General features: G+C 55.8%; 1 protein-coding gene across 17 annotated transcripts in view; it reads left to right on the forward strand.

The window, feature by feature from the left end:
• Positions 1–23,103, forward strand: part of PTK2 (protein tyrosine kinase 2) — a 245,677-nt gene extending 222,574 nt beyond the window's left edge. For 13 of the 17 annotated variants that reach the window (XM_044244883.1, XM_044244884.1, XM_044244882.1 and 10 more), the window contains 7 exons: positions 8,607–8,669; positions 12,253–12,292; positions 12,621–12,727; positions 16,166–16,174; positions 17,246–17,401; positions 18,821–18,901; positions 21,823–23,103. In XM_044244883.1, the coding sequence (XP_044100818.1) occupies positions 8,607–8,669; positions 12,253–12,292; positions 12,621–12,727; positions 16,166–16,174; positions 17,246–17,401; positions 18,821–18,901; positions 21,823–22,035 (669 nt within the window). In that variant the 3' untranslated portion in view covers positions 22,036–23,103. The remainder of the gene's footprint in view (positions 1–8,606; positions 8,670–12,252; positions 12,293–12,620; positions 12,728–16,165; positions 16,175–17,245; positions 17,402–18,820; positions 18,902–21,822) is intronic. The other 4 variants (XM_044244873.1, XM_044244878.1, XM_044244877.1 and 1 more) reach the window with 1 other exon arrangement.
• Positions 23,104–24,839: the final 1,736 nt, after the last annotated feature.

Genomic DNA, 24,839 nt, shown 5'->3' on the forward strand with positions numbered 1-24,839 from the left:
CGAGAGTCTCCGTGACTGAAATCGAAGCTGACGGCAGCGCAGGACAAGCTGCGGACGGAGGTGCTTGTCCCCACAGGAGTCTGACGGGTCGGCCTGGAGCCGCTCTGGGCCGCCCAAACGCCTGGCCCCCGGCCCCTCTCGGACGTTCGTCCAGACAGCCTGTTGCCTGCACGGACGTGGGATTTCGAAAGTCGGTATTTCCCGATTCTCCAGACTGGAGCTGAGGTATCTGAATACCGTCGCCTTGTGTACAACCGACTACGCGAGACCCGAGCGCTGTCTCCGAGCCGCGGCCGACCGGCCCGCGCTGCTCATCTGCTGGGGTACTGCACGCAGCAAGGGGTCAAGGGCGGTGCCAGCGGCCAGATCAGTCGAGCCAAGGCTGAATCTGCAGGGAAGACAAGTCCAGGGAGGGCCACTGGCAGAGGATGAGCCTGACTAACGGCGTGGGTCAGGAGATGGTTCTCAGAAATCCCCACCCGCTCTAACGGACTGGAGCCGTGGGACGCAGCTCCTGAGCTCAGTGCCGACCCCATCTTCTGAGTGGTTTCGGGGCCCGGATGGCTCGCTGGGAGGCTTTCTCTTGTCATGGACATGGTTTCCGTGCAGTGCACGAACAGGCCTGGATCAGGTACGGTTCGGTGCCTTCGGTAAATGTGTGAGTCCGGGGACCCCACGCCCACGCACAGGACGTTTCCAAGCCCCCACACAGCTTGCAGATGGTGTTCGAAGTCTATTTGCGAAGCTGCGTGGAGGGACCCCCGGGGCTCTGGTGCACGCCGCACCTTGCCTGCGGGATGGCCTGGGCACTGTGGCGTCCCCAGTGAGCATGTCTCCGGAGCTCAGGACCTTCCCCAGGGTTTGTCCCGGCCTCCTTTACTGCTCGCCGTGTTTTTTAAGTGCGCATCTCCCTTCCCTGCCAGATGCCTGCCTGGCTCTAGTGCCGTCGCCTTCGCTGAGCGTGGCGGTCGTGTGCTCTCTGCACATGTGCGGGTGATTCCTAGACCCTGCTCTTCTGTTTTCCAGTATCCAGCACATGAACTCGGATTTCCTCGGATTTTCTGTTGCTTTTCGCCCCATTTTGAGGCATAAGTGATCTACGTGTGACTTTTTAAAAAGCATTTCCTTTCTTCATTTTCAGTGTTCGTTATGTACCTCATAACATCGTGTTCCTCTTCTGAAGTGTGTCTCGCAGACTTTCATACTGAATAGGTCCTCGCCTGCTTTTATTTTTAAAGATGTCGTCTGTAATACCTTTTTTGTTACGTATTTTAGGGTTTGGGGAGGGGTTTTTTGTTTGTTTTTTAAGAACAACTCGTGAGGACATTGACACGATGAATAATGTGCGACATTTTGCTTGGGTTTGGGCCAACCCCTCATTCCAGAGTCAGTCCCTACTTAAGGCATAATTGGTAAGGTCGTAGCGTGTGTCACTGTTTCCCATTAGAATTTAGTATTGCTCTCCGTAAGTGAGAATACTTCCCTGTTGTCGTTGTGGCTTCAAGATCAAATCGGTACCAGGGTCACAGGGCGGTCGGATAGTCCCAACCCTGTCTTTGATTCGGGTGTTCGCAAGGTAGGCCTTGTAGGTGGTAGGTCTGAGGGCAAGTGCATACTTGAAACGGGGGCCTCCTCCGAGCGGGAGTACCAGGCAGAGCCCCGACTGTGACAGAGAGGACTGGGAGGGGAGGGGAGGGGAGGGGAGGGGAGGGGAGGAGGGGAGGGGGGGGGGAGGGGAGGCCCAGGAGGGGAGGGGGGAGGGGAGGCCCAGCACATGCAGCCTTTGGGGAGGGCTGAGTAGCTGGAGGACCCAGCAAGGGTCAGCCCAGGGACATCTGGGGAAGACATTCCAGGAAGCCAGCATGCCTAGCACATGGGCCCAAGGACACCTGAGCACAGAAGGACCACCACGGCGCACGGAGAGGGACAAACGACAGAAAGACCACCGCAGCGCACTGAGAGGGACAGACAACCCAGGACGCCTTAGGCCATGGCAGGCTGGGGGGAGCCAGGGGCCAGGCACATGGGAGGTGGCAGGAAAATGGTGAGCACACTACGTGTTGGCACTCAGAGTGATCATTCCTGGCTTGGACTCTCGTTTTCAAGAAGGCGTTACTAGAAAGAATCCAGACTCCAGAGTCAGCCAAATGAGAATTAAAAATCCTAATTATTAATGACCCCTTAAAAATTGTTTAATCTCTCTGCTTTCATTTATTAATCTGTTCATCTATAGCATAGTTACATTCTCTGTAGAGCGTAGGTGATAGTTTTCTCCTGGGGCTGGGTGGAGGAGTAAGATGTGTAGCTCGTATTCAGGTGGGCAAGTAGGGAGTTCACGGTACTTTCTCCAAGGGCCTTTCTCTGTCTCCCAGCTTGTTCTCCATAGCCCCTGTGTGGCTGCGCTGCTGAGACTCTAAACTCCTAGATCCTATCCCACATCCTGCAGAGTTCCCAAAGACCGTCCCGAGTGCCCTCCAGCCGCTCCGGACCGAAAACAACGTAACAGACTCAGTGAGAGAGTGAGCCACTTTCAGGGGTTCTGCAAGGAAGCATCGCTTCTATTAGATTTGCTGGTTGTTACAAATAAGCCATAATTCCTTTTTGCTGGTAGAAGAGCTCCCATTAGAGGCTTATTTTTAGCAGCTAGGCAACAAGGCCTCTGCTTTGGCCGGACCTGCGCGTACTCCCAGGATGTGGAGGCTGGGGGCAAGAGGCAGCCTGTCAGTGAGGAAGGGTCAGTTTCTGGGTTTTTTCCTAAACCACTGTAGATGTGATACCCTCGTAAAACAAAGGGCAATTAGTAGAAAAAAGTTTTTTGTTTTTTTTTTTAAGAAATTTTTTTTAAACATATGTGAAATATGAGCCAGATTGTTTTTATGAACTCCACCAGGCCTAAGAATTACTATTTCAAGTTGCTCTAGAACTTTCTATAGATGCTTGCCTTCTGTTTGTCTCATTATGACCTGGTGACACACCGTCCCTGACGCTCACTGGTCCTCCAGCCGCGCTGGGCATAGCACCGCCGCTCCCTTCCACAGGGTAAGCTTCTGCACCCTGCCAGAGGGCCTGTAGATTTGTTGGGAAAATTATCTTCCAAGTTGCTTTGTCAGAAATATTGTCCAGATTTTTTCTAGTAGTTGAGACTCAGCTGCTGTCCATCTAACCTTCCGTTGTTAGGACTCAGCACTGAGTGTGGGGACTGCTCTTAGTTCCGGCGGCTACCTTTTCTTGAGTGCTCTGGGGAGTCAGGACATCCCCACGTGTCCCCATGCTGGCGCTTGCCCAAGGCCACGCGGCTCTGACCTACGGCTCTTGTTCCTTGTGCTGGACTTGCTCCCCGACCCGTTCGTGAGCTCTCTGAGACGGCTGTGTGCCGGCGAGCCCCCTGCCTCACGAGCTGCCCCACACCGGCTGGCCCCTCAGTCTGTTCAGAGCATGTGCCTTCCCGTCGGGCCCTGCTGCCAGACAGACTTGGGTCCCCGTTTATCTTCCTTCCGGTGCACACAGTAGTCGAACGTGGCACGGTGCGCAAGACAGGATTTAATGTTAATGTGAGAAAGTCCTCTCTACGTAAAGCCTGCAGTGTGGTCTGGAAAAGGAAATGAGTGTTTAAGCTGTTTCTCCTGTCACACAGACCCAGTCAGTCTGAATGATGATGAGTGCCAGGACAGGGCACTCGTGATGATGAGTGCCAGGACAGGGCACTCGTGGGGGTGGTGAGCGGCAAGGACAGGGTCACAAGACCGCCCCTGGCCCGCTTCTCCTGAGCCAGGCCACATCCCTCCTATGTTCCTTGCATCGGCCACATCCAAGGAGAAGGGACTTTGGAAAGCCTCACCTTTGAAGTTTCTAGAGGGATGGCCGTGAGCGTAGAGCCCACACTGCGACTGTGGGCTGCCGTGTCCCCAGAACCTGAAACAGAGCCTTCAGCCCTCACCGGCTGCCCACGGGGATGTGGCGCGCATGCCACACAACAGAGCTCACAGCGCTGCTGCTCTTCGGTACCAGGAGCTGGAAATAACCCACCTGCCCGTTCCCACAGACTCGATCAGTGACACAGTGGCTACCGCACAACAGTGAAACTGGGAAAACCCCAACACACATCCGCAGGGAGGGGGCTCACAGAGATAATGTCCGCCAGAGACACGAGGCACAGAGCCGTGCACGTGACGCAGTTCACTCGTGTGAGCTCTCTGGGGTGCGGGCGGATCGGTCCCCTCCTGAGGCGGAGTTGGGTCTCAGCTCGAGCCCGCTGCGGGGGTCTGCGGTGTTGGGTGGGCGCACACGTCTCTAAGAGTGCACGGAGCTCGTACACGCGGGATTTGTGCACTTGACTGTGCGCGTAATACCTGAGCTAAGGAAGGGAGGGAGAAGGCCTGCCTGATGGGGGGGGCGCCCCAAGCAGCCCAGACATTCTTGACATTTGTGCTCTATTTGTGTAACATTTCAAGTATCAGTTTCCTCTTTTCATATTGCTATCTCCAAATCTAGAACATTGTAAGAGGGAACAGGAAGGTTTTGTTTCGCCAGGAGCGGCACCAGTAACGGATCCGCTTCCCCCAGACGGGCTGAGTCTGGCTCCCTGAGTCCCCCGAGCTGGCACTCATCTCTCAGGCTGTGTCGTCCATGTGAGGAAAAGGCTTGGATATTTCCGTTCATAGCACACAAGTGGACTTTATAGAGACAGGCTTTCTCATTTAAAAATCGAAGTCCTGTCCTGGGGAAAGTTTTAACATGAGGGAGTTACTGTGAGTCAGAAAAATAAGTCATCTCATATGCTTTCTATGGAAATAGATAATTCGTGTAAATGCACAAAACACAGCACCTAATTCTGTGACAGTAAATGTCATTTGCTTTTGTTTAAGTAAAAAAGTAAAGTATTTCCTCCAGTTCAGGGTGCCTGGCTGACTCATTCAGAAGAACGTACTTGATCTCTGGGTCGTGGGGTTAAGCCCCACATTGAGTGTAGAGCTTCCTTAAATAAACAAACAAACTTTTAAAAATATCTATTTCCGGAGCACCTGGGTGGCTCAGTGGCTTAAAGCCTCTGCCTTCGGCTCACGTCATGATCCCAGGGTCCTGGGATCGAGCCCCCCAACGGGCTCTCTGCTCGGCAAGGAGCCTGCTTCCCCATCTCTCTCTTCCTGCCTCTCTGCCTACTTGTGATCTCTGTCTGTCAAATAAATAACATCTTCCAAAAAAAAAAAAAATATATATATATATATATCTGTTTCCTACAGTTACGAATACTCGCTAACTAGCTGTTACCTGACTAGACACACCTCACATTGCCTCAGACAGCTACGGCTGTTCCTCATTTTATCACAGACGTTGTGTTCTTTACGTGCTGAAAGTTTGTGGCAAACTCTGCACTGAGCAAGTCTGTTGGTGCCATTTTCCCCACAGCATTTGCTCACTTCATGTCCCGTGTCTTATTGTGGTTCTCATAGTGCTTTAGACGTTCTCGTCGTCACTAGATTTCTGTGATGATCCCCGATCTTTGGTCTTTGAGTACAAGTGTAGTTGCCGCCCATGAGCCGCGCCCACAGGAGCTGGAGAACTTCGTAAACGGTCTCTGTGCGGCCGCTCCGGGACCGGCCAGCCCCGCATCTCTCGCTCTCTCCTCCGATAGCCCTGTTCCCTGACACAACAACATGGAGACTAGGCAGTTAATAACCCCACAGGCACCCCCTGTTGAGGTGAAAGGAGAAGTCCCACATCCCACTTTAAATCGGAAAGTAGAAACGGTCGAGCGTCGTGAGAAGGCCGATGGGGGCCCCGACAGGCGGAAGGCGAGGCCTGCTGCACCCACAGGCACATCGTGAACGCAAGGAGAAGTTCTGGAAGGAAATCACACGAGCTTCTCCGGGATACAGCTGGTAGGAAATCGAAGCGGCCTTCTTGCCGACGTGCAGAGCGTGGTTCTGGTCTGGATAGAAGATCCCAGCGGGAACCGCTTTCTCGCCGGCCAGAGCCTCACCCAGAGCAAGGCCTGCGCGCTCTTCAGTCCCGGGACGGCTGGGAGAGGTGAGGAAGCCGCGGGAGGGCAGCCGGAAGCTGGCCGCGGCCCCTGAGGCTGCAGGGAAGGGGTCGTCTCCAGACCGTGCCCGTGCAGGACCGAACGGCGGTGCCGACGCCAGAGCCGCCGCGGTTCTCCAGAAGATCGAGCTCAGGTCCCTCACGAAGGCGGCTGCGCCAAGCAGCAGGTGTCCCGTGTCGACGAAACAGCCTTGTATGGGGAGGAGACGCCATCTAGGACGTCGGCAGCTGGAGAGAAGTCGGGGGCTGGCTTTAAAGCCTCAAAGGACAGGCTGACCCCTTGTTAGGGGCTCCCGCAGCGGGGGAGGGTAAGATGAGGCCGGTGCCCACGGGCCGTTCTGGAAGTCCTAGGCCCTGCGGAATCACGTGGAATCTTTCTGCCTGCGCTCTGTCAACGGAGCGAGAGAGCCTGTGGACCGCCATCTGCTTACAGCAGGACTCACTGACTGTTTCAGGCCAATCTTGAGACCTCCTGCCCGGAAGAAAAGATTCGTTTTGAAATAGGACCGCTCACCGGCAGTGCACCTGGTCACCAGGAGCTCTGATGGGGACGGCCGCGGAGGTTTAGGCGGGTCTGTGGCCAGGAGATCAAGGAGTAGCGTCCACGGTCAAATCGTATTTAAGACGGTGATAGCGGCCATGGGTAGGGAGTCCTCCGATGGAGCCGGGCGAAGCCAGCTGAAAACCTTCTGGAAAGGACGCGTCGTCCTAGATGTCATGAAGAATTTGTGGTTCATGGGAAGAGGCCAAAATGTGAACAGAGACAGGAGTTTGGAGGAAGGGGATCACCCGCGTGGATGGTGGAGGGGCTCAGGGCGTCCGCGGACGGCGTCCCCGCAGACGTGGTGCCAGCGGCAGGAGAACCAGAGCCCCAAGCGGAGTCGGGACGCGGGGCCGCACTGCCGCGATCTCTGGCTCCAGCTCACGGCTGAGGAGGTGCCACACGGGGAGGAGTGGAGAATGCGCTTCCCAGAGATGGAGGCTGTGAAGACGGGGGAAGACAACAGGGGATCTAGAACATTCCATGGCCCGAGTCGGCACAGCGGCCAGCAGGGTTTGAGAGGCCAGACACCGGCTTTGGAGGCAGTTCTGTGGGTGAGATGCCGTCAGCGTCACAGGCTGTGGAGAGACCGTGAGAGGAAGGGGCGGGCAGTGATATGTGGTATGTTTTAGCAACAAAGTATCTTTTAATTCAAGTGTGTACGTGGTGGGGGGTATAGCTCAGTGGTAGAGCATTTGACTGCAAGTATGTACATGGTGTTTCAGACCTAACGCTGCTGCAGGCTTAATCCGCCAGAGCGTGGTGTAGACACAAGTTGGATCACCGCCGGGAGACCACACAGGACCATCTTCTGCGATACCTGCTTTCCCTCGGCGTCAGGAGCCCTGCGCGGTAGCCCCGCCGTGTGCCTGTAGTTCTGCCTTCTGAGCCAGGAGTTCCTCGTCTGTGAAACCTCTTCTCTCTCTTGCATTTTTACTACGGCGTTCCTTGAGCAAGTACTTACTGAATGTCCAGTACGCACGTGATTGTCCCAAGCACATACTTAATCTTTATAGTCACTGTATGAGGCGACTACCCCTTTTCCAGCTGAGAAATGATGGGTTTGGAGAGGTTGGATGCCTTGTCCAAGGGGCATGGACCCTGTTCACGGTCAGTCGTGCAGGGGCTGCGTTTCCTGTTTCCCCTGCGTGTCCTGTTCCTACCCGGTCACAGAGAGAGGGGGGGAAACCGACAGCCCACGGCCTCCGTCCTCCCGGGGCCTGGCATCCGGTGCGAAGAAGAAGTGTTCTAATGTGTAGCAACGGAACGCAGATCTATACAGTATTTTGTTTCTTGAACTGTTTTCAACGGCAGTGCAGCGGCGCAGGCCCGGAGGGAGCCTCTGCACAGCGGTAACCCGACAGTGCGCCCACTGGGCAGCTCGAGCCAGGATTTGTCGGATGCTCGAACCCTCTGACTCAGAAATTCCATCCTTAGAAACCTGTGCTAGGGAAATAGTCAGGGACGTCGTCAAACATTGCCGCACAGAGGTCTACATCCATAACCTATTTACACAGTCGAAATTTTGAAAAGGGCCGTGGCATTCAGCAGACAGAACAGTTTCCTTCACGTGACCCTCTCTGCGGTGCCGGCTTGGTCTGTAGTATTCATTCATCTAATCCTCCCATGAGGCCCGGGCAGTGGCTACCATGACTGTGCTGTTTCGAAACGGAAAAAACTAAGGCCCAGGTCACTCCGTTTTGAAAAGGCCGGAGCCTGAGCTGCCCCCAGGCTGCCTGACGCCAGAGCCCGTTCACCTCACTGTCCATTTCCGTGTGTGACAGCCCTCACGTCGGGAGCGGGGGGCGGGGGGGGGTACTGCAGCTTATTAACCTGGTTTTGACCAATTTCCACTATATAATGTTACATGAAGCATAGAAAATTCTATGGCATGTCTTCATTTTTGTAAACAGACGGTTATAAGAAGGCAGATAAAGCTCATTGCTTTCTCACCACTTCCCCCCACCCCACTATACCGCCACACAACCAGGAATGAAACTGTCTGGTTTTGTTTTCTCTGCTTTAGAAACCTGACGTCCGGCTCTCTCGAGGCAGTATTGACAGGGAGGACGGAAGCCTCCAGGGCCCGGTAAGCAACAGTCGAGTTCTTGCCAGGATGGTCGGGGCCATCGCTTTGTGATTAAGATACCCACCCTCACTCACCTTCGTAGCCTGGAACACATGAATCCGTTAAGGAGAGCGAACATTTTGGCCCAGATCGTGGGACGCTGTCAGGCACAGCCCAGTGCGACGCTCCCCAGGCTCTGTGCTCTCCAGAAACCGATGTGCGTGCTGCTAGTGTGTGTAAGCTGTCCTTCGCTACATGTTTGTACTCCCAGTGTGTGCTGATACGTTTCCACGGTCACAGGACACTTGTATAGGATTTTTTTTCCTGCGTGTGTTGTAGGGGGAAGTGCCTGAAATTCTCTTTAAAGAGCTGGCTTACGGTTGTTCGAAATATGTTTAAAGCCTGCTAGAAATATTCCCTAATCTTTTAGGGAGAGTAGTTTAAATCATTTCATTAAGATTTCCATTAGCAGAAGTTTGAGTAAAATACAAGCAGATTTCTCTAAACGTGTAAAGAAGTTTCCAGGACAGGAGAGAGGCTGGAGCCACCGTGTGGCGTTGCTGTGGAGATAAAGCATCTGCCTCCCCAGGCTTCCGGGTTTACTTCCAGACACTCATACGTGTGTGCCCAAGGCTGGGTCCTCACCCAGCCCCGAGATGCACTGCGTGGAGTGACCTACCGGAAGTTTCTCTAACCCGTGCTGTGCAGTCCAGCTGCCCCTGAGATCTGGCCCCTGGAGTATGTGCTCGGTCACCAGCACGGGAAGATCTGACCCCTCCCGTCAGAGTGTGCTGGCACGGTGGCCTCTGGCTCACGGGCACAAAGTCCCATCACCTGCCATTGAACGTTCCACACACACAGCTCCTTCCTTAGATCGAAAAGGTGAACCGGTAGTCGTCCTCACTTGGTACGACCGAGCCTCAGCGTGAAGGTAAACCCTGTTCAGGGGACTGGGATGTTCTGTTAGAAAAGGGAGGTGGTGTGTGTTCCAGTGCGTGGCACATAGCAGGCCCCCAGAAAGCACATGGACTGGGAGAATCAGGGAGTGAATCAGACGTCGATAGAAGGTTCAAGAGAAATGCTCCATGGAGTGGACGACACGGGACAGGTCTGCTTGCGGTCTTGTCGCCCAGGCCTAGGCAGCAGTGGGAGTGCTTAGTGCTGACGAGAAAGTACCTAGTGCTGCAAGGTGCTGTGCTGAGTGCTATCCTCATGCCGCCTCCCTGAGACCCAGGCCTGTTGCCATCCACACCCTACTAAGGGGTAAACTGAGGCTTGTGGAAAACTTGCTCAAGGTGACCTGTCTCCGTGCCAGACCTCTGCCTGTGCATCGGTGAACACGATGGCTCCCTGCGAGGGGTGTGGGTCAGGTTGTGTCACTTCCTGCCGGGAGGCCGGTGACACACTGTGACCATTCTGCTCTTCCCTCTCCCGGCCTGTGCTAAATTGAGGGAACAGTCTGACTTGGCCTGCTTCTTGAAATGCTCCAACTTAACACTTGGAAAATGTGCCATGGCTTCAGGGAGAAGTCGTTCAACTGTTTGGGGCTCTGATTTTCTGATAATACACCTCATCCACGTGCCTGGGTGGGGGCGGGGGTCGTCACAAGGTGAATCTGCTGTCAACATCCATGTTATTTTGAAAATCCAAATGGTTTTCGCTTTTCATGTAAGTTGATGGGGTCAGGTTCCAGTAGCCAGTTATTAAGGCTTATTCACTAGCTCTTGCCTACTTCAAATCGAGTCTTCTCCGAGGTCCAGGGCCAGTAGCTAAATAGGCTGCAGGACAGAAGGCACCCGACTGCACACTCATCCGTCCGACTTCTGCAAGTAGGGACTCGCCCGTGCCTTCCCTCCCAGAGCGACCTGTAGAATGGCCTAACAGTGCAATCCAGAATGTCCTTACGATAGAATTTTCTAGTTAGTTGAAGTTTCTTGTAACCTGGATACCAGCCAGAAAATTCTTTGTGTTTGAAGTCTTTTTAAGTGTGTGCATTTTACCACCTGCATCAGTGAGCACAGCCCAGCTCACAGACTGCTCCGCTCCGGGTGGTTGGCCGTGTTTCCTGGGGTTCTCCCGTCCCCCTCCCCCTCCCCTGGCCCTGGCTCCTCCCATGCTGCTTGCCCCTCCTGGGGGACCCCCATCTCTGGGCCACTCTCCTCCCAGATTTCTTCATGGCTTCCCCCACCCAAGTCCCCCACCTGGTGTGCGCCAAGGTCACGTTCTCAGAAGGCCTGATCTTCCCAAGACCTGCCGTGTCCTCCCCTCCCACCCCGCCCCATGTCCCTTTGCCACCGGGCTTGGCGACATGCTGTCGTGTGCACCTGCTGTCACTGTGTCACTGTCTGTGTTACACTGGCCGCTCCGTGGGCAGGGGTGGGAGGGCGCTTGTCTGCGTCCGGAACAAAGCAGGTGTTCGGCAACTGTCGGGCTGGCTAGGCTGGCTGGGGAGAGCTGCACAAAGTCAGCGGTAAGGAGTCCTCATCCTTCACACTAGCGGGCTCTGAGCGTCTGGGAGCCTCGAAGCTCGGCTGTGAAAGTGCGGGGACAGCTCGTGCGCTTCCGGCCGGGGAGCGGTTTTAACCGTGTGCGCGCTCCGTCCTCGTGCTTTACAGAAGTGTGTCTCTTCACGGCAGAAAGTAGAGCACCTGGAAATGTATATATTTTTAGCCGGTTTATTATTTTAAATTAAGCAAGGTAAGTCTTTTCAGAAGTAGAATATGTTTCGTTTGTTTTGTTTTGTTTAGATTTTATTTATTTACTTATTTGACGGAGAGACACGGATAGGGGAGCATAAGCAGGGGAAGCAGGAGATGGGGAAGCAGGCTCCCCACTGAGCAGGGAGCCTGATGTGGGGCTCGATCCCAGAACCCTGGGATCCTGACCCTTAACGACTGAGCCACCCAGGCACCCCTAGAATGTGGTTCTAAAGAGACTTCTTTCCATTTAGTTGCCCTAGAATATGTTGTTTGCAGAGCGCAGCTGGGACGGCCCACGGCAGAGCGGCCTTCAGTGGGACAGCCTTTGTCCTGCCCCCGGGGTGGGAGTCCTGGGCTCACGCTTTGGCTTGTTCCCAAACGGACGGAGCTCTCGCAGCAGGTCCTGACGCACATGGGCTTGGGTGACAGTGACAACATAGGCATCCAGAATGCCCCAGTGCCACCGAGCCTCCCATGATCACTGTCCCCGACTGTACCCCTCCCTGTGAGGAGAACATCCGGGAGGCTGTGAGGCAGCGTCCCCAGCAAAGGACGCAGACGCCGCAGAGGCCTGGATTTCGCACTCCTGGGTCGTGAACTGGCGGCACCCGTGGGTGTCATTTTTTTAAAGGAAATTCTAAACTGCCTGTGACGACTCCCATCCACGTTCCGATGCCGTCCCACCCCTGCTTCTGGCACAGCCCTCTTCCCACAGCTGCTGGCATTCGTGCGGTTTTAACCCCTCCCCCAGTGAGGCCTTGAAGGCAGCCCCTCATTGCGTCGGTCTTTGAACCCAGCATTTCGCACACATGTGCGAGGGGAGGGAGGGAAGGGGAGGGGAGGGAGGGAAGGCCGTGCCCTGCAGTGTGTGCTGCTGGGGTCACCGAGCTTTGCTTTTCCCGCAGACTGGAAACCAACACATCTATCAGCCTGTGGGGAAACCAGGTAAGTGAAGGAACGAATTATCAAGAAGCTTTTGTAATTTATTAAAGGGAGCAGGTTTTAAACGTGTGGAGTTTCTTAGCGTTAGAACACCTCATGATTTTTTAACACTTTCCCCTCCACGGGCCAAAGCAAGTATGATGTTTACCGAGCTCAGCTGATGGCTGGAATATTAGAGAACAGAACCCTGCTCCAACACATCGGGAACGCCTCGGTAGCGTTCCCTGAGTTGAGTGTATCCACGGTAACGGGACTCGTGCTGGGCGTCGAGGGGGTGTTTCTGTTCCGTGTTTGGTCGCGCAGCGCTTAACGGACGCTCCCCATTCACCAGATCCTGCAGCTCCGCCAAAGAAACCGCCACGGCCTGGGGCCCCCGGTCACCTGGGCAGCCTCGCCAGCCTCAGCAGCCCCGGGGACAGTTACAACGAGGGTGTCAAGGTAGGCATCTGAGCCCGAGCTCTGCTCAGGGCTCTGTGGGGCCTCTCGCTCTGGGGTCGGTGATCTGGAACCAGCGCCGGGACGGAAGGAGCAGAGTGGCGTCCGTCTGCTCGGGCTCCGCACTCCTCCGAGAGTCAGGGACAAGCTTGATGGGAGCCTGACCTGCCTGGTTTTCTTTCACGTGATAGAGTCTCGGGCCTCAGTTAGAGCCCAACTTCTAGATAGGGTTTCCTCTTATCAGACAGAATGTTCTTTGGGAGTGAACTGCTGGGATGGTTTTAATAAATCCAGACGCCTCGGGAAAAGAGCTCTTCTGCGGGCTCACTTTGCTCTTAAGTGTGTCCGTAGGGCTTGGTGGAAAACGGCCACCATGTTCCACCTGGGGCGAGGACGGCGTTGATAGTGGCAGCGTGGCCGATAGTGGCAGCGTGGCCGCGTGCAGCCGGCCCTGGGGACGGGCGTGCCTCGGAGGGGGGAGCGTGCGGCTCAGGCAGGGGCGGCCACAGCTGCTGCTCACCTCGGGAGCGCCGCCCTGCTGTGCGTCACCGTCACTGCTCCTGGCTGCCCCCCACCCCGACCTCCACCGCCCCTGCCACGTTGGCCTCTGGGTCCCTCGGAAGCAGCGCTCCTCCACGAGAAGCAAAGGCAAGGGTTCTCTCTCGTGCCCATTTAATGAGAGGATCTCTCTGCTCTTCTTTGAGAGATCAGTCAGTTTTCAAAATACGTCTTATTTCTTAATTCTGGTATACCTTTTTTGTACATTTTAATATCTCTAAAATCAGGGTGACGTGTTGGTTTAATTGACCGCTTTTTTTTCTTAGAGGAAGGTTAGAAAGGTGCCTCCTGCATGGGATTGGGTCATAAATTCTGGTAACTGTGTTATCCATTAAAAGAAATTTTGTTTCACTAATAACCCAGCTCCTGGAGAGCCCTCCCTGTACCAGGTGCTGTGACGCTGTGACTGAACCTGTCCTCGCATTAGCCTCACGGGACTGACGGTGGCAATATTGTTTCCACTTTTCACAGGAGACAGCAGGGTTCACAGAGGTTAAAGGGCAGAGTTAAGGTTACAGGCTCCCTAGCTGAGCTAGCATTTAGCGAGCTGGCTGGGGGTTCCCAGAGAGAAGAGAGGAGGCCCTAGGCAGAGAGAAATGCCATCTCTGGCCCAGAGGGGTGGTGAGCAGGGAGTGAACGGGCTGGCCCTAGCTAGACCCAGCTGCCCCCTGAGGGATGCAGCCCAGGCCCCACTGGGCCAGAGGCACCCCTGCTCTGAGTGCCACTGCTCAGCCCCCCTGGACACCAGAGCACTGGTCTGGAGCTTGGCCCGGGGCCTGGCATCTGGTGGCCCCCAGCTTGGGGGAGCAAAGGGTGGGGGGGACACAGCCCTTCCTAATGGGGTTTCTTGGCATAAATTTAAAAAGGGAAGAGGGAGAAATTAGGTTAATGAAGTTTGTCATTTACATGAGCCACAAGAGCAAATTTTCAAAATGGCTTGTATTATAAGGAAAAACTAACCTGAGAAACGCTCAGATACCGGCTTAGAATGGGACGTGTGTTTGCTGGTACGTTTGTAATAGCGTGAATGAATGTAATTGGAAAATCCCCTCAAGAAGGGTGTTAAGCAAGGAGAAATCATGATGGATACAGCGTGCTTACCTAAAGTGCATTTTTTAAGATTTTATTTATTTGAGAGAGAAAGAGCGAGAGAGAAAGCACGAGAGGGGAGAAGGTCAGAGGGAGAAGCAGACGCCCTGCAGAGCTGGGAGCCCGATGCGGGACTCGATCCCAGGACTGTGGGATCATGACCTGAGCTGAAGGCAGACGCTGAACCAACTGAGCCACCAGTTGCCCCATAAAATGTATTAAGCAACGTTTTCTTTGATAGTAAGTATGATGAAGCAGAGGTGCCTGGGTGACTTGGTGGTTAAGTGTCTGACTCTTGATCTGAGGGTCTAAATTCCTGGGGTTCCATGCTGCATGTGGAGCCTGCCTAAAAATAACAATAATAATAAGTATGAAGTCTGTGTTTCTAGTTCTTTCTTACCCTTCTGTTCAGTAGAGCTCACTGACTCCGGCGAACACAGACGTGCTAGGTCTCTAGGCGTGACTCAAGTTCATGCAGATAACATTAATCAAAAGCCCATCTGGGTTTCTCCTTGGTGCCTTTGTCTAACTTCTGGATTGCGTGAAGCACCGCCGAAGCGGTTGGAGCTGTGTGTGTCTCCGGGGCGTGGCGCTCGACCCCAGCTGCCTGCCAAGGAGCCTCCAGGTCGGCAAGCCCCAGGAAACAGGAGACTACGCTTTGGGTTTGGGGGTGTTACTGTTCACAGTGGCTGGAGGCAGCGGACAGAGCTTCTGTGGCCCGCCTTGATTGGGCCCAGGGCACACACAGAAGAACAGAAGCTTGAACTAGGTTAGCATAAGGCAGCCTTTGCCTCCGGGAGCCCCAGATGGCCTCGGGTCTTCCTGATGGAGCCCCGCCTGTGGCACCTGCTGCGGAAGCTGGGCCTCTGTGTCGGGCCAGCCTGAAGTGGCCCATCGTGCCGAGTTCGTCACAGGGCCATGTGTGACTCTCGGCGGAGAAAGGGAGAGACAGGGATGTCCTTGAGTGAAGTGGTAGGTGTGATCTCCCTCTTTCTAATGCAGGGACGCTCCCTGGGGAAGGTTGGACTTGACATTTAAGATTCTGCTGAACTCCTATACCAAAGACTACACCTGTTTCAGGCAGAGCCTAGGAGGGGGCAAGAGAGCCACCTTTCCCCAGTTAACTTGGTCTTTTAAGTTACGATAGGGTGCTCTTGGTGGAAACTGTAGAGGAAAAAACATTAAATAAAACTTCTAAGTTTGAAATAAAGGCGCTTGAAAGGTAAGACTTGGCTCAAAAGAAGGGTTGTTTTCTTTGTTCTGTTTTTGTTTTTAAAATAAGCTCCTGATGCCTTTACACACTCAGCCTGAAGCCAGGGATCTTGTATTGCGGGATAGCTAATAGCAAGGCCTGCTTCCGAGGACGCCAGGGGCTGGGTGTGGGGAGCAGGGGTGGGACAGTCTCTCCCGGTGGCCCAGAAGCCCAAAGGGCAGTTCCCAGGCATGTGAAACGCATCTCAAGGCCTCTTCTCTCTGAGGACCCCTAACGCTTGCTTCTCGCATGGCCACTGGGTTGTCCCTCTCGGGCTTTGCATATTGTTGTTGTCATTTACTTCCTGAAGACAAGCATGGCGCGTGGCAGGGCGCCGGCACCCTGGACTGAGCACCCGGCCGTGGTGCCTGGATGACCAGGGAGCCGAGGGCTGGCTCCCAGGCAGGCTCAGACTCACTCCTTTTGGTTCTGCTCGTGTGTTTTTGTGGGTTTTGTCTGCTGCCTTTATTAATACTGTTTTTCTTTTTTCCCTTTCTCTGATAAATTTCTCTAACTTTTCCTCACCTCCCGTTCAACAATAGCCATGGAGGGTAAGCACATGATGTCTGTGTGTCTGTCCCACTCCTTCACTCCTGGTGCTCTGCATGTGACTTTGGGGCAGAAATCAGGAAGCCTGGGGAGGGCACCTTGGCTTGGCCTGTCCCCAGAGACCAGGTCTTTACTTGGCAGAGAGTGAGGCACAAGCCTCTGTGCAGGGACTGACTTCCTGTCCGTGGCTGTCTCGTACCAGACTTGAACACAAGGCTGAGCGCTTGTCCCCAGACCCATCGGCAGACAGCCACGATTTTGTACTGCACTCTGGTTTTCTTAAAATAGAGACGGACGGCCCTTTCTGTGCCCGGTGTTACCCATGTGACCTTTGAGATGCCGTTGGACACATTCCATGGGCCGGCGCTCACCAGCCTTCAGTGCTCGGCTTCTCGTGGGTGACTTCGGTCGGGGTCTCTGTGCCGGGTGCTGGGGTGGGCGTGTGCCCAAGAGCTCCTTCAGGTCCCCCTTGCCCCAGTGGCCCAGTGACGAGCCGAGGCCCAGCCACAGGCACGTGCACCGTGGGGTTCCTGGCGACACTGCCGTTGCCCTCGCTCCTGCAGCGCGGTGCAAACAGTCGAGTCTGCTTCACGAGGCTCCTATTGTCTTCTTGGTTCAGTCGTGAAAGGAACACACGTGTCCCTGATGTGGTCTGAAGGCGGCTACGCCGAGCCACATAACTAAGCAGGATTAGAGTCCTCACATAGGGCGCTTGAGCCCCCAGCCAGCTTCCTGTGAAATCGCAGGCGCAGACTACACGAACTCTCTCTCGGTGGATGATTCCGGGGGGCCTCGAATCACTGCTCTGAAAGAATCCGGGGCTTTTAATGTCACGCGTGTGATTCCACTTCCTTTCCTTTAACTGAGCTCAAAGTCACAAAAAACGATTGCCTCATTCACTTGTCCCTCGGATGAATTACTTGACTGCCATCCTCCCCGTTAGCTGTAGCCCTGCAGACAAGCCAATCAATTGTGATCAGCTTTGATCTCTTTGAAAGACCCCCTCGAACCTGGCCACTGTGAGGTGACGCCACCTTGTGGCCACTGGGGGCATAACAGCTTCTGTGTTGCAGCTTCAGCCCCAGGAAATCAGCCCCCCGCCCACTGCCAACCTGGACCGGTCCAACGACAGGGTGTACGAGAATGTGACAGGCCTGGTGAAGGCTGTCATTGAAATGTCCAGCAAGATCCAGCCAGCCCCACCAGAGGAGTACGTTCCCATGGTGAAGGTAAAAACCCACCCCTCCGTCCCGAGGAAATGTTGTTAAAATCATGGAAGCCGCGGGTCAGATCCGATGCTTCCAAACTTGAGCGTGAAGGCACCGCACGTGCCCGAGTTAAGTCAAACCAAACGACCATCCCAGCCCTGGTGCTTGGGGCAGCGCAGGCTTTAACGGTCCTGCTCACGCTTAGAGTCTTGCATGAAAAAATTGAGCGGCGGGATGGCATCACCCCAGCCTGTGGTGTGATGCCGTCGCCGTGAAGTGTGAACGTGTGCAGACCGGTGCTGGGTGTGCGCCTTCGGGACACGCGGCTCTGCTGCGGGAGCGCCAGCGCTCAAGGAGAGCACTTGACCTTCACGTGCCGGCCCGGGGAGGGGGGCGGGGACGCCGTGGAGAGGGACATCGAGGGATTTATCTGTTCTGTTTTCTTCCACTGAGGGGCAGGTGCATATGTGCTCACAAAATCTTTTTTAATAAGGGCAGAAAGAGAAATGAAAATACTCAACACCAGCCTCACCTTTCCACGCTGCGCTCAGGGGCCTGGCATCCCGGCAGAGAGTGCCGGCAGCTCTGAGGGACGCTTGGTGTCCCCGGGACAGGGTCCACTGGCGTGTGCCAGCTCAGGGGCTTTGCAGCTCAAAGGGTGCTATGAAGCTTTGCTTTCAGCCTCTATTTCCGGAACATATCCTTGAACACTTTTTTTTTTTAATATTTTTTTATTTATTTGACAGAGACACAGTGAGAGAGGAAACACAAGCAGGGTGGGTGGGAGAGGGAGAAGCTGTATTCCCACCGAGCAGGGAGCCTGATGTGGGGCTCGATCCCAGGACCCTGGACCATGACCTGAACTGAAGGCAAATGCTTAATGACTGAGCCCCCAGGTGCCCCACTGAACACACTTTTTTAAAGTGTGGTAGGATACACCGAATGTAAAATGTACCATCCTTGCCACCCTTCAGCCCACCACGGTGTTACCTACAATCACATTGTTAGAGAACTAATCTCCAAAACTCTTCTCACCGTGCAAACAGCAGTGCCCCTCCCCTGTCCCTGGCGCCCCATCTGCTCCCTGTCCCCGTGAACACGGGGCCTCCAGGATGCAGAGTTGTATCTCTCCGTTGGGGATGGGCTCGTGTCCTGAGCACAGTGTTGGGCAGGTTCGTCCACACCGCCACAGGTGTCGGAATGTCCCTCTCTTTAAGGCTGACTCCCACCCTGTCAGGGACCAAACTGAGCGTTCCGAGAACCCCGTCTTTGGGGAAACGCCTGATCACTTCAGATCAGAGTCAGTACTGAGGAAAAGAAGTTTAGTAATTTTTTTTCAAGTGTTGGGAACGAGACAGCCCCGTAACGGAGAGGGGGCTTTGCTCCTGGTGTGAAAGCCCTTTGCGCGTGTTCTGATCCCGGGTGTGGCTTGTCTCCTAGGAAGTCGGCCTGGCCCTGCGGACATTACTGGCCACCGTGGACGAGACCCTTCCGGTCCTGCCCGCCAGCACTCACCGAGAGGTAGGACCTGGCGCTGACGGAGCGGCCGGAACACGGCCGGGGCTCGGGGCTGGCTGGGGTGCTCCAGCTGCTCGGAAATCACGACCTCCCAGCCGGGGGCCTCGGGTGCGGCGCGCCCGCCGGTTTGCAGCCCTGCGCCGTGGAGGCAGGGTGGAGCGGTACCCGCTGGGCTGCGGGAGCAGGCGGCGGGGACGGCAGGGAGCGCGGCTGCAGAGCTGGGTGCAGGCCGGTCCTTCAGCACCAGCTCAGGTAGGGGCCGGAGGACCGTGGACATGAGCTGAGAGAGGCAGCCTGCCTCCTCCCTTGAATTTTCTGAAAAAAATTATAGTTTTCAAACGATGCTGGTTTCCCACATAAAGCAGTGACAAAAAGTGCCTTAAAACTTGCATTTTAAAATTTTTTTGAGGAATTCAAAGTTGACCCAAAATACTGTCTCTCGGCGATAATCTCATTTTTGCTATTTTTGGCCATTTTGCCTCATGTGTTGACAAACAAATGAGCAGACACACCTGCCTTGTCTTACGAATGCTCCCAGCCATGCCGGTTTCCGGGGGTGCTCCCCGGCCTCCAGCAGTGTGCAGCCCCCGGGCCACACGTGCACACACAGCTGTGTCCTTTGGAGTCCGGGATGGCCCTGGCGCTGCTCCCCCTTCGCACTCGCCTTCCCTCCTGCTCCTGCGTCCACTCTCCTACCGTCCGGCCCTGTGGCCCAGCAGGGCTCTTCTCCTGCGTCTTCTCCGTGTCTGTTCGAAGTGATGCCAAACTTAAAGAAAAATTGGGAGAACCGTGCAGAGAATTCCCGAACGTCCTCAGCCCAGTTTCACTGGCTTTTAACATTTCGCACGTTCTCTGTCTCTGTCTACACCCGCAGCCTCTGTTCTCTGAACCGTGTGAGAGTAGGTCACGTGTGTCAGGCTTCTTACCCTCCGTGTTTCTGTTCATTTCTCCCATCAGGAGGCTGTTCTCTGATCTGGAGGGTTTGGACAGCTGGGCCGTCTGCACCCCTGCGCGGTCCGCTTGGGCAGTCGTGTCCGGTTGCCTCACCCTCTAGTTCAAGGCCAGCGGGGCTGTGTGTCCTGCCCGACCCCACACGCCTGTCTGGTAGTCTGCTTTGGCCTGGAGCAGGTCCTTCAGACTCTTGTCTCTCCGCCGCCAGCATTTTGGAAGAATATGGCCGGTTGCCCGACAGTGCTCATTCCCCACGTGGGGTTGAGGGATGTTCTGCAATGACTGAGGTTTCCTGCCGATCAGATGGAGGCTGAGGGCCCTTGGGACTTGGCGTCTGAGGCTCCTGGTGGCCCAGTGATGCCCGTCTCGATGGACCTGGCCCGGCGCCCCTCCACGCTGCCTTTGCAAAGGGCATCCGTTCACCTGCACGAAACCACCAAAATCATTTTGGAAAACGCCTGACTGCTTGCTTTGTGGAATTGTAGATTTCTAGCGGTTAGGACGTTAGCTCAGTCCTCTGCTTCATTGGGACTTTAATTGTTCTTCAGATTTTTCAGAATTTTCAGAACTTTTCAGCCAGAATTTTCCAAACAGTGGAGAAGTTCCGTATGCCAGAGGCAAGAAAATTGTATCCTAACAAGTAAATGTTTTGGCGAAACCATTTCAAAAATATTCCTTTAGCTGATAAAGCCTGACTACCCTGATTCTTCTGCACAGCTCGCTCTCCCGCACGTATCTGAATTAAGGAGAGGAGCTTTCTTTGATCTGTCCCCCCTTCCTTCCCCCCCACGTGCTCCCTCAGAGAGCAGCCCATCCTTCATCCTCTCTTGCAGCTGCCGCGGGGGCCACCCACAGCCCTGCTCCCCCAGTCTCGGCTCCTCCTCCCCCTGCGCTGAGTGTGGCTGACCCCCGCCTTCCAGAACGCAGCTTCTCTGGGGCTCTGCAGCACGTGCACAGGTCGCTGTCCGGTGCGTCCGGCTCTGTGCTCTCGGTGGGACCTCAGCCGTGCGGTGGATGCCCGCCTCCCGCAGGACACGGCTGCTCCCGGCTCGCTTCCGCGGTCGGCGGGACCACGCACTGGCCATGCCTGCGCCTGGGAGCCCCGCGCGCCCACGCACACGGACGAGCAGCCGCCCGCCCGCGTCCTCGCGTCGCAGCCTGGGCCTGGCCTCTCCGTCCTCACTGTGCCCTCGTCCCTCGGTTCCCACAACAGCCTCTGAGCTGCCTTCTCTGCCTCTGGCTTTCCCGCCCCTCCATGCTGCGTCCACACTCTGCCGCCAGAGTGCTCTCTCTAGAACACCCGTGTGGAGGATGGTGTTCCCCTTCCCCAGAATCTCTTCGGCCTCCCCACGGGCACGGTCAGCAGGACGGAGGTGACTGGCGGGGCCTGTGAGGCCCTCCTCAGATGAAGCCAGCCTCCTCGTACAGTCGAGGCCGATTTCCAACGACCTCCCCTCAGAACAAAGGGGGATCCCGGTCCTGTCATGGGATTCGTCCCAGTGTGTTCGAGGGAGTTGTGCGCGGCTTCATCCCCGACGGAGCCCAGGTGTGTCTGACGCACTTGTGTGTCTGCACACCGAGGGCCTCGTGTGTGTGCGCTCGGCAGTGAACGTCTCTGCTTGAACAGACGAGGAAGGTTCTGAGACGCGCGGGCAGAGCGCTGGCCCTCAGGGCGGCCTCTTCCGGCTCCGCGGCCCTGCTCCCCCTTCCCAGCAGTTCGGGGGTCGCCTCTCACCCAGGGGAAGGGGTGTGAGCCTGAGACGCGGTTGAGTCCAGAGCCGGGTGTCTGCGTCGACTGGCCGCCGGCTAGTCGACCTCAGCAGCTCTCCGGCTGGGCCGGACGGCCCTGGGCCTCGTGGCCTCCGAGGCGCCAGCACACGGCGACTGAAGGGGAGGAAAGCTGCTTCTCCGGGCGGGGCCCGCGGAACAGCGGATGCGACGTTCCTCTCCTGACCTCTCTCTCGCCCTTGCAGATCGAGATGGCTCAGAAGCTGTTGAACTCCGACCTGGGCGAGCTCATCAACAAGATGAAACTGGCTCAGCAGTGCGTCATGACCAGCCTCCAGCAGGAGTATAAGAAGCAGATGCTGACCGCTGCGCACGCCCTGGCCGTGGACGCCAAAAACTTGCTGGACGTCATTGACCAAGCGAGACTGCGGATGCTCGGGCCCACGAGGCCGCACTGAGGGCGCTCTCCGCGGACGTTCTCCGGCCTTCCACCAGCATGAGGGGCCCCGGGTCCTCGGCCGCCGGCACGCGCCGCGCCAACGGCTGTGACTGACAGCTGGTTGAAAGCTCTCATTTCAATTTAACCACATTTGATTTGAGTTCAGTTTTTTTGTCTCTTTCTTTTCTTTCTTCTTCTTCTTTTTTTTTTTTTTAATCATGGCGTTCAGAAAAGTCCAGGATCCAAAACGTGGCATTTTTCTGAGAATGAAAATTGTTCGTGAGACGCTTTTAAGAATCTCGAAGAACAGATGGTGTTCCCGTTAGGGTGTTTCCGTGGAAGTGGCCCCGGCGGTGGTGTGCGGATCCCGAACCAGCCCGGCGATGTGTTGGGAGGCGGGGAGACGGGGAGACGAGGCGGAGAATTCCGGGAAACCCGAGGGGCTGAGAATTCTTTGGCGAGCTGCGGAGCCGCGGCCCGGACTCGTCTCTGTCGGGAGAACGTTCCTGAGTCGCCGTCTGCTAGCACCGCTTTAAGAGAAGGAAGGTCAGAGCTATGTTTTGAAGACTTGAGTCGTTTCAGAAAAAAACAACCACCCTTTTGTCTTTCCTGCCTTTTACTTTCCTGTCGGATATGTGAAGATTTGGTTGGAAGCTAGCTGTAGAACACACTAAAAACCTTGTCTTTTTTCACCAGAATAATGTGCCAGTTTTTTGTAGCAATGTTACTTCTCTTGGAAGCAGAAATGCTTTGTACCAGAGCACCTCCGAGCTGCGCTGAGAAGAGGTTCTGGAGCCAACCCTGTTTTCCAGTTTTATATAATTTATAAAGAAAGATTGAAGCCATGTTGACTCTCTCGCAGCCACTGGAGCTGACTAACCCTTCATCGTGTCTGTCTTCCCAGCGGAGAATTCAGCAAAGCAGAGATTCGGTTTTCTTCTGACGTCCAGTTACACCATCCATTCTGTTAAATAATTTTGAAAAATATGCCCTCCCTTTAGTTTGTCGGGGGATATAAATTATTCTCAGGAAGAATATAATGAACCGTACAGTTACTTTGACCTATTAAAAAGGTGTTACCAGTAAAGTTCTTGGTGTAATTTCGTTTGGCTCCTTCAAACCATTTAAACGTCTTCAGGTCACTTGCCAGGTAGCGTACAGGAAAGCTCTCGATAATCACCAGGTTCTCTTTCTCTGTCTTCTAGACAAATCCAGGATGTTACCGCGGGGGGATGGCCGGGACAGGTCAGCCTTTGCGGTCCGTCTCTGCTTATCATGTGCACAGTCAAGACAGCAATGATGTTCCTCTCTGAGCTGTTCCCTCTGCGCCCGTGGGCTTCTCAGGAGCCTGGCAGCCTCGAGGAGCCGGCCCAGAGCCGGATCTCTTGCCAGGGCAGCGGTCAGCATACGGTTCCCCAGCCCAACCCGCTCTGGCCTGGCTGGAGTCTCTGAGCGGGTGCAGGCAGCACCGAGCCCCACAGACGGGGATGAGCCGGGACCCGAGCTCCCAAGTGGAGGGCTGGAGGGGGTGGTTCCTCGTGGGCCTATAAGACATGGACTTCCTCGGAGAAAAAGCCCAGAGGGGGTTCCTCTGAGTTTCTCTCACTCTCGGGTGCTCTGCAGCCTCTTGAGTCCCGGTCCCTCCCCTCTGCGGTGGCTGAGGACGAAAGAAGACAGGCCCAGGGTAAGCGGCGATGCCACCACGCCCGCCATGGGGGCTTGCTGGTGGGCCGGTGTCCCCTGGGGGAGGAGGCCTCCAGCTGCCACGGGGTAAGAACCGCGGCCTCAGAGGGAGCGACTACTCGAGACTGATACCCTCTGCCTCCGGATCGACTCTCCTCTACTACGAACAGCCGCAGGTAGGTCTTGTGCGTCCTGTGAGTCACGCCATTTCAGTTGCAGGAACGGGCCCGTCACTCGTGGACAGTGTCGTGTCAGCGCGCGAGCTGGCGGGCAGGTGCGGGGGACCGAGGGGCTGTCGGAAGGACCGTGAGGTGAGCTGACTCAGCCGTGTTCTCCCGCGGGTGACCACTGTTGGCGATCCGCATGCGGCCTCTGAAAGCCCGTCGGTGTTGGGCGGGAGCGGCCCTAGAGGGAACGTCGCCCTGTGCACACACCCTCCCCCTCTGCCGCTCTCCAGCCATGGATTTTCTGCTTAATGTTGCCTGAATTAGAGCTTTATGTGGAGCAAAGAGCGCAGGTCACTGCAGCTGGCTGAGCGTCTCCCCGGGGAGCGCGTCCTTGTCACGGGCACCTGCACGGAAGCCGAACGGCGCTCACGCCCCAGGAGGTGGCGGGCGGCCTCCCTGTGGCTGCTCGAGGAGATCTAGTTCATGGACAGTAACTGGGTGGGGAGCCAGCCGGGGACCAGCACTGAGCTGGGGAGTCGCCGCGCTCCGTCTGCCGCGAAGCCCTGTCCTGCCCGGGTGCGGGCCGGCGCCGCCTGCCCACACAGCAGCGTCTGGCGGTGTCTGTGCTGCGCCCCCATTTCCCCGGGCACCTGCGGGCGTGTGAGCACCTGGCGTGCATTCCTGTTATTAGTGGTGTTTCTGGATCTCGTGGCAGAGTGTGTTGAGCTTAACCAGAAGGCCAAGCCGTCCACAGTGTGGCGGTGCCGCCTGCTGCTTGGGCCCGCCGCGTACACACCTTCCCGCAGCCACACACGCCTGCTGGCCCTCGGTGGCTTCAGGCTCAACGGCGGGCGGGTGTGCTGCTGGGCGGCCAGTGAGGTCAAGCACCTCTCCCTGTGCTTGGCGCCCCTGGCTGGCGGTCTCTGGGACGTGTCCACATACATACGCGGCCCTTGTTGAGGGTGGGGTGGCC

The sequence above is a fragment of the Neovison vison genome, chromosome 4, assembly GCF_020171115.1.
Source record: "Neovison vison isolate M4711 chromosome 4, ASM_NN_V1, whole genome shotgun sequence".
Taxonomy (NCBI): domain Eukaryota; kingdom Metazoa; phylum Chordata; class Mammalia; order Carnivora; family Mustelidae; genus Neogale; species Neogale vison.